At 38.5% G+C, this 9462-nt stretch overlaps 1 protein-coding gene and 1 long non-coding RNA gene across 2 annotated transcripts in view; one reads left to right on the forward strand and one right to left on the reverse strand.

Annotated features, from left to right (window-relative positions):
• The window catches only part of LOC138042082 (uncharacterized), a 20564-nt gene continuing 11102 nt past the window's right edge, over nucleotides 1–9462 (forward strand). Inside the window, exons 1-3 of the mRNA XM_068887826.1 lie at nucleotides 1–420; nucleotides 524–580; nucleotides 5948–6283. Of these exons, the coding sequence (XP_068743927.1) occupies nucleotides 241–420; nucleotides 524–580; nucleotides 5948–6283 (573 nt within the window). The 5' untranslated portion in view covers nucleotides 1–240. The remainder of the gene's footprint in view (nucleotides 421–523; nucleotides 581–5947; nucleotides 6284–9462) is intronic.
• LOC138042086 (uncharacterized) lies at nucleotides 1435–8410 on the reverse strand. The gene is made up of 3 exons (XR_011130918.1): nucleotides 8068–8410; nucleotides 5892–6116; nucleotides 1435–2173 (listed from the first exon to the last, which is right to left on the reverse strand). It is a non-coding gene; the product is annotated as an uncharacterized lncRNA (long non-coding RNA).

Below are 9462 nucleotides of genomic sequence, written 5' to 3' on the forward strand. Positions count from 1 at the left end.
ATGTTGATTTGGACCCGGAGCTACCCGTCCCTATTTACAAAATGCTGCATACCAGACGGTACATCAGAATGAGGCTTCCGGCCCAAAAAAAATTAAATGTGCAGACAACAAAATGGTGGAGTTATATTTGTCAAACATCTTTGTCATTCTTAGCCTAAGGCTTGCTTATTTGATGTCTTTAACGCATGCTTTGCCTCATCAAATGTGCTAAGCTCTCGTGGATGGAAGAGTATTCGTAAAATGAATTCACAAGACACTGGAACTCATCAACAAATAATGAAAATCCGACGAACTACTTTGGGATTCGGTGTTGTACAAATTCTTCTCGGGATTTCACTGACATCGTTGTCTTTCACAGCGTTTGCGTTCACTTCTTCGGACAGAATACGAAAGGCATGTCCTTACTGGGCAGGATTCACGGTATAAGAATTTTATTCTCTGTACTCAGTCTAAAAATGATAGCTATAGAATACATCGATCTTACGTTAGGGAGTTGTTGATTCGTATGTTTTCATTACTTAAGGTGTTCTGTAGCGGAGGTGTTGGGCTCATCGCGTGGAAGAACTCAACGGTTGTATCAGTAAGTCTTTTCTTTTAATTTTTTTAAAAATAAATCTTCAAAGTTATCCAGATCGATTATAATACATCATTGATACGCGCGACTCGTCCAACTACTTAGTTAAGTCAAGTAAGTTCTTCTTATTTTCTCTGTTGTATGCTTAATTCAACTTAATTTTCAGGTAACCACAAATGTTATCACTTTCCTTGTTGTATGTGAAACAGATACTTGATATTAGTTGAGAGAGTAAGAAAAATGAAATCGGCCTTTCACAGTTGAAGTAAGTCATCAAGCTTATTATTCAACTTAGCAGCAATAGAAGACACCATATGTTCACCCATATGGTCAAATGAAAGATCCTTTTTTTCTGCTTTCGTCCATCAATGTCTTGTAGATTATCTATCAGTATTCGACATTGAACTCAAAATGAAACTAATAAATCTGGAAAATGCTAAACTTCTTTTGCGGTTGCAAGCTTGAATACATGTTTGCAAGAAATTTCCAAATATTTTAAGAGCGGGTTAGTTTCGGTGGCAATAAATAATTCGCTCGGAATCTTTTTCAAGAAGAGGTCAGTATTGCTGCCGGAAGCATGTTTCGTAAAATGGAGAGACAGGATAAGCGCCTCGGAAGAAAATACACGCAAGAAAATAAACGAAGATTTCTCACTGAAGACTGTTATTGAATAACGTTTTTAAGACAAAATATTATTCATGCAAAATCTCGAGACAGCGCGCCGCTGAGCTCTCAATTAAATCCTTTTGTTTGTATTATCTTTGTTCAAGTTAAAAATGGAGTTATTTTTTTTCAGATTTGAATTATTTTTTTAATTGCTTCTATGTGAACGCCAGAGGGGCAAAATTATTATCATTTTTCAGCAGAAATAAAATGAATCTCTATATAACTAGTCATTCATTGTTTCCTTTCGGATTGGAAGATAATAAGTGTGGTGAGTGTTGCAAACCGATATTGATAGAGTGACATTTGGTTTCAATTTGACAACTGAGTGTATGGAATGCATTAAAGTTCTGGGAATACTTTGCAGAAAGTTCAACTTTATTGTGGTGAAGTTTCATGTAGTTAAATAATCACCCAAAGCATACATGTACCATCTTAACGATGGGAGATATTTTTATTGCTAAAAAGAGTTGTTATCCAATACAAACATATTAAATTCTAAACTGTTCTGAGGTGTCTGTGTAAAAGGCATTGCACTGATCTCCAAGAGTGAAAAGCATGTTTTAGATATTGAGAAAGAGGTTTCAATACTCCCGTTTTGCTCTCGAAAACACACCGTGACAGAGCATCCTTAATAGACTAATAACTTTAACTTTGCCTTTTGGCTTATTGATGCCTACAAGTTATTTATTATTTTGTTATTTTGATTTGAAATTCATCCAGTGATCAGCCAGGTATCTTTTGACTAAGGGTTCAAATTCCTTTCAATTATCTGTCTCTTTGTAGTCTTTCTTCGTCTGACTGCCTTTCTGGCAGTTTTAGAATGGGTCCAGCCATATGCGATGTGCCTTTTCATGCTGTGAAATCATTACATTCTGTGGGAAATTCAGTACGATGAAGAACCATATCTTGGTAGAGTTCCTAATTTATACAAGTCTGGAAGAAAGGATAAGCAATATACTCTGAGTTTTATTTTTAGAGATGTTTGTCTCTAATTATATGTAATTTTCCTTTCACATGAATTATTCAAACATGCAATGAACAACATCTTTTAAATTTGTGAAATTGAAGCCAAGCAGGAGGTGTGCATAATACGCATAAAGAACTGTAACTGTTCAAGCTCATTTCCAAAAATTGAGGATGACAAGATTTCACTTTACATATACATGTAGATCTATCTTTTAATATTGTTTTTTCCATCCCACTTGCAACTTTGCTAGTTACAATAGTTGTGGGTAGAGATGAAGTTGGATCTTCAAAGACCAAAAGAGATGGTTTGCAACCAATCTTTATAGAGAAACAGATAACAATGACGTAATGTATGTGCAATTGACGGATCTAGCGAGCTAACGAGAGATCTCATCCACCAACATGGAGACGATAACATAATGTGAAAACAACCTATAGGATTTAAACAAAGAGAATCTGCCTGCAAATCCTGGGTCGTGATGCCTGATAATAAGAATATACAACCTCTTATAAAAAAACTTACACGTACAAAAGCGATAGTGAACGATTGATGTACCAACTTGAAATGCCTTTGGCAGCCTAAGGGAAGCTATTCCCTATATTTCTAACCTCAGAGAATGATATGTGAAAAATAACGCATTACAAGATATTGAAGGGGAGTGTTGTACAAATTCTGCTGGAAAAGGCACTAGTTTTATCAGTTGATCATGTTTTGTGAGGACAAAGGTTCAAGTAAACTAAACAGGAGCCACAATAATTCAGTTTGTACTTTTTGGAATTGACTAAGACTCCTTGAACTTCAATGTGAGTAGTCACCACACAGTCAAAATTCCTGTGATATAATTGAGGTTCCCGTCCTTAGAACAGTGGATAGCAGGGGATGATAACTTGCCAGTGGATAACTATTATTGGTTTATTACACATCTCAGCTGCCAGACACATTGATTTGTAAACTCTGTGGAAAGTGATATCCATCTTTTGAACAACTAAGGCCTGCTGTTCATATTGAGACAGTAATGTCTTTTTAATTTAGTAGTCTACAATATATAACAATAATTATAGATAAATGAGATAAATAGCAGCAGTCAAAGTTTCTTTCAAATTGAGCACAAAAATTCATTACTTAATGCACTTGACAATGTAATCACTTCTTCATGAAGAGAACCTGTATACATGACATGGCAAGCAGCATCCAGGAATTTCAGTTTTATTGGTGCAACTGGTTTAAATTGAATATTGTGTGATTGAGCAAGTGAAGTGGAATTGAACGGTCATGGGTTCGAATCCCATTAAGTCTGAATTTTTCACACTTGTCCAGAAATGCAAGCCCAATTTTGATACAGTGTCCCTGTAAGCCTAAGCATTCCCAACCTATTTCTAAAGATAAGGTTAGGGTAGCCTCCCACTCAGGCACTCTTACAGCTTGGTAATGCGTTCCTCCCCTGCTCGCTCAGGGGGAGAGGAATGCATGATGAAGCCCTAAGAGTGCCTTTGTGGGAGGTTAAGGTTAGGGTAAAGGTTAGCGTTATTTTTAGGTCATGGTAAACACAGCATTTCTGGGATGCTTTGTGGCTTTAATTGTCTATTCCAAGACACGTCTGTCGAGTGATGTTGAAGTTGGTGAAAAAAGCAAGGAGACACTTCGTGACGCTTATTGAAATCTCTGTGTATCTAATTAATGCATTCCTGGACATATCTGGGATTTTTCAGGCTTTGCAAGTCCTCAAGATTCTCAGTAACCACAATGATCACTGTCACTTAAAATTATGTAACCGCAGCTCAAACGTATGGAATTTCTTTTGTTCACTTATCACTCATTCACATATTGACCAGCTCCCAACGGACTTGATAGCTACCACAGCTCTGGCCCCAGTTGTTCAAACAATGGATAGTGCTATCCACCGTATAAATCACTATCCATTGAATAGCGCAATTGAGGGCCAGATGGTTAAGAGCAAGTTGCAGCATAATCGCAAATTGCATAGTCATGGTCAAGTATGGATTTCTTCAGGCTCCTTTGCAGCTTTTCAAGTTTTTTTTAGAAACCACGATGATCACTTTCACTTAGAATCATGCAATCGCAGTTCAAATATTTGGATTTCATATATAGATGATATTACATGGTTGCGAGAAGATGACGAATTTTATGTTTGAGTGGCAAGAACAACATCTCACTTGTTTGCTGTGCTCACTTGTGAGATATTGTTCTCGTACAAGAACATAAAATATATATTTTCAAGCTAACATGTACTTTTCTTTTTATTGTATGGACAATGAAAATACATGGCAGAAATTGAAAAACAGGCTTTAATACAAATACTGGGTATTAATAATTATACAAATTAAAAAAATGGGCAAAAGGCAGGAATCATGATGTTGTTGCTCAATATGTGCACTCGTATTACCGGTACATACAAAGAACATGCCACTTGGTTCACGGATGTAGTGACATGGTCCTGAGAAGGACCATTGAATACTGTGACCTTCACCCACAAACTGGATCGTAATCCACCAATCACCACTCACCATCCTCACACTACTTTTTCCCCACTACCAATCACAGCACAGAGCAGAGCATCACTACGTTCGTTTGAATTTTCAACCATCACTTGACTCTGAGGATGACTTCCGCCCAGGTTGTCAAAACGTCAGTCACTGCCAACAGTCCTTTTCAGGACTACTTTCACCCAGGTGATCAAATTTCATCAAGGTATGTAACTCCTGGGTTCTTCTAGTAAACTAGAAGTGTATCTCTTCAACACCTTTCTATCAATCCCTATAGAATGCATTTTAGGACATTTTTGCCCAACTATGATTGGACATTAATTTTGGAATGATTTTCCACCTTCAAGTTGGACTCTCCCAAACAAAGCATGTTTTAAAAGAGCACTTCGGCAACATTACCTTTTTCAGTATTGAAACTTCAGACTAACGATGAACACATTAGTGTAATAATTATATATGTACTTTAGCTAGTATACAATTCTTATTGTAGTTTGTAGGAATCAAATTTAGAAACTTACTAGGACGCATTATTAGGTAACTGTACCTTGAGTGTACAATACTTTATGCTGTAATATTTGTTTATTTGAGATAAATAAATAAATAAATAAATAAATAAATAAAAGCTCCCAACAGGGGTTGAAACTCAAACAGTAGAGCAAGTTACAACACAATGGCACAGTCATGGGTGTGAATCTCTTTTTAGCCTGGATTTTTTCTGGCTTATTTACAGCTGCCCAAGTCACTTCATACACTGCAATGAACACTTTCACTTAGAATAGTTCAAAATTAATAGCTGTACTCTTTCAAAGTTCCTTTCTTTTGGGAAGAGAGGAATCAATATTTTGGGGGGGTGGGGGGTGGGGACACATTGCAGTTTTTTCACTTTTACAGTGCATGATTGCAAGTCATACAGATATGTCCAGTAATGTAGGTAATTTTGATAGCCGTCTTTGAGTGTCCCTTTGTTCTACTTCCCAATTTCAACATCACTTAATTGCAACTGGGAATTCAGATGATATTGACGAAAAATGTATGCCCTAACCTCCAGTCCTTGAGTAAAGATAAATAGCTGAATTTAATAACATTGAACATTAGACTTGCTTCATCGGCAGCAAATGCTTAGACTTACTTAAAGGAAGACTTTGTGTTGGATATCAAAATTGGGCCTGCGTCAAATTACCTGCCATTTCTGGACATAATATTATAAGTGAAGTCGTGTCCTTGGCTTTGTTGCAGATGTGCCTTTTTACATTTTTCTCCGCTGTGTGTGTGGTTCTTCAGATGGTTGGCACACTGTTAACTGGTGATGCAGGTGGACTGTTGAAGTCTCTTCTTATGTGCGAGAAACTTATCTCTGCAGACGTCTGCAAGTGCTGCGATTCAATTCAGGCATGCCAGCACAGTCCTGGAGGAATTGAATTTGAGGGAGTTGATGATTGTACCCTTCTTACAGGACTTCTAACTGGATTAATGTATGGACTTTTTGTTTTGACAATATTTGGGAGTGTTCTGTGCTTTGTTGCAACAATTCTGGGATGCACTGCTGTGGCACGAGGGACAGGCAGAAATCAGGTACTACTTAAGTAGAGCTCTATTTATGTTGGGCCATTATTACCCCCAATGTTATATTCAGGTGAAACACACTTGAAAGAACTTTGCTGGGAAGGATCCAGAGCCACCTTAAACATTTTCAATTGTGAAGGTTCAGCGTAGCTCTGAACCTGCTCCGGAGAATCGTTTTTTGAATTTTTGGTGCAGAGTTTAAACTTAACCTGCTGGGGCCGGTTGTTCAAAAGCCGATTAACGCTAATCCCAGATTAAAATTTAACCAAGGAGTTTATTTCTCTACTACTAAATGCTGTTCAAAGCTGATATTCGGCAAAACTATACATTAGAAGAAGTCAATCTTGAAAAACCCAAATAAGCAAAAGATACTTTCATCAAAAAGTTGAAAACATGAAACAAAAGTTTAAGTTAATCCTGGATTAAGTTAATCGGCTTTCGAACAACCGGGCCCTGGTCGCTTTCCAGCCACAAAAATAGAGGGTTAGTGAATTCGTTATATAAAGGGTGTTTTTTTGCTGTGTTAAAGGCATTAAGTAAGCATTTGAGAGCATTTTGTCTGACAATAATTGAGTTTGACATGGCACAATAACAGAGGCATTTCTGACAAACAGATGGTGGTATACCGCAGGTGACCGGCCTCTAATGAAACCCACTACGGGTTTAGTACTACAGTTTCTTGGAGGTGTTGAAAGGGTTTTGAGCAAACTTAAAGTTTTACGGAAAGCGTTAACACAACGAGATTTTTTGAATATTTTCGATTTGCTCAAGCGCTGTTCATGCAAGTTTTATTCCTAGGTAACCGGCTCATTTTTGCTATATTAGCGGCGAAGTGATTACTGACAGAAGCGAGATGATGTTCTGTCGTCCGTACCCTAATTTTTTCGGAAAATACGAAAAAAACCGCGTCGTCTTTAACATCAAATTTTATTCCTAACTTGGAGAGTACGTTCGTCCAAGATCGATCCGATACTACCTTTGGGATTTCTGGTTCGTCAATGATCTATTTTTTGAAGTCTGCGAACAGCGGAAAAGTGCAGGAAAAAGACCTCTATATTAGGGGTTTCGACAAAACCCCTATATTAGAGCCTCGATCTTCTTTCGCTGACTACTGGACAACGCCTCAGTCCGGCTGACTTTCGTTTGTATTTTGTATTTTTTTCAAAGTTCAGATACCGGCAAACCTTACATTTTTCTAATATATATTTTGCTTTATTCCCTCACAAAGTTTGGGCGTGCTTTAGTCACGAAACATTCCCTGTTTCAAACTTGTGCGTGCACAATATCGCAGCGTTTTAACAACATTTACAGACGATGACTTCTAACCCCGAGGTCTTTGCTCTTTTGCCAAAATAATTCAACTAACGCTCATCTCTGATCATTTAAAGTAATTAAATAGTAATTAAAGGAGATCGCAATTAAGTAGGATCACAAAGTTCCGAGAAGCCAAAGTTGTAGTAAGGCGTTAATATATTTAAAATTTTCTTACACAAAGAATCTCAGACGGCCTTCGCTTATCAAAGTTAATCGCTTTTCCTTTGTGGCTCAAACCGTGAACCATTTAAATTTGATGAAATTTGAAACTAAATTGAAAATTTCATCTTGGGATTAAGTTTTCTTCTCCTCGCTTGTTTGCGTGCAACTTTCGACGCTAATCGGCAGACGGTTTGATTGCCTTTTTTTTTTTAATCTATCATGCATACGCTACAGACAAGAGTAATATTATTTTTCCTGTCTCGTCGATCAATCCACCGACTTAAAATAAACGCAGCCTCACGCGAATTTTCACGTACCTGACCTTGTATTTACAGACATCATGTCGAAGGAAAATTTTCATTGGATTGTTGCAGTTTGCGTTCGACAATTCAGCGGAAGCCATCGAATCACCCTGTATTGCAGCCGGAGCACGTGACCAGTTCCCCAGAACTAACTGATTCAGCAGTATGGCCCGCTTCTGCGGCGGTGTGACATCTGAATCACCCGTCGAATTTCTGCCGCAAGTTCGACAGGCTGTGTCGAACTTGCGGCAGAAATGCGGCCTGCCTCGTCTCCAGTCGTTCGCGATCGCTTATTTGGGGGATGTGTGAGTTAATAGACTGATACGGGCAACAAATTTTTGTTTCAAAAAGTAGACGTCGATTTTACCTTTTGCAATAATTTGCGACGAAACATTGTTGCGCGACAAGTTGCGAGCCCATAACCAGAAGCCTACAACTTCAATACTAGATCAAGCTACGTTTACACGGGTCCGGACAGATTTTTGCACGGACGAATTTTGTACCGCCTGTTTACATGGAACAGTGCAAATTCTGTTACAGATCGCGATGGTGTTTACATGGATCCGTGCAAATATTGAGAACAGTCGCGGTATTTGTTTTCATCTGTGCTGTGACTGGTTCAGCTAATGTTTTTAGCCAATCACGTTGTAGCTAAGTGCAGTACGCGGTAAATCAAACATGCCTTTCTGGAGTCCGTTTCTCGAAACTCCCGAAACTTTTCGGGTGTCAAAATTCCCTCTGTATCTCAAGAAACGAGAGGATTTAAGTCGTCAAACTTCACGGTTATTCTGATTCTTGGTACCTTAAAAACATCTTGAAAGATCAGCTTTCCAAAACAGGCAGATGGCAGTTTCAGAAATGACTTTTCGGGTCTTTCGAGAAACGGTCCCCTGGTCCCTGACTTTTTCCACGGTCGGTTGTTTTGTAAGCTGTACATGCTCACCAAGAAATTCAAATGAGTGCGTTGCATCGATCGATGAAGATCGGAGACAATGGCAATTTGTAGCAACGTGTACTGCAGTAGCCTGTTCCAGGCCCCTAGATAGTCGGGAAAACGAAAACAACTGCGTGGAAAAAGCGAGTAGGGGTTTGGTCGAGGCGAGGTGACTCGCCTCGACCCAAACCCCCACTCATTTTTCGCATGCATTTTTTTCTCTTACCCTACTATCTGGAAGCCTGAAACAGGCTAGTACTGCAGTAGCCCAGCTAATCCGGCTAAAATAGCGATGCCCGACAGCTATCGCTTGTCTCCTCGTATCTGTATCGTGCTTTTGTTAATTTCTTTTGTGTCAAATTTGATTTTAAAAAGAGCGAAATGTAAATTAACAAATTGCGACCTTACAGCATTTTTGCGTAGCAACTAAAAACCATAAGTAGATTCCAGGCCTTAACCGCGGTTCGGCTGTTTTC

Source organism: Montipora capricornis, chromosome 3 (assembly GCF_036669925.1).
Source record: "Montipora capricornis isolate CH-2021 chromosome 3, ASM3666992v2, whole genome shotgun sequence".
NCBI lineage: Eukaryota > Metazoa > Cnidaria > Anthozoa > Scleractinia > Acroporidae > Montipora > Montipora capricornis.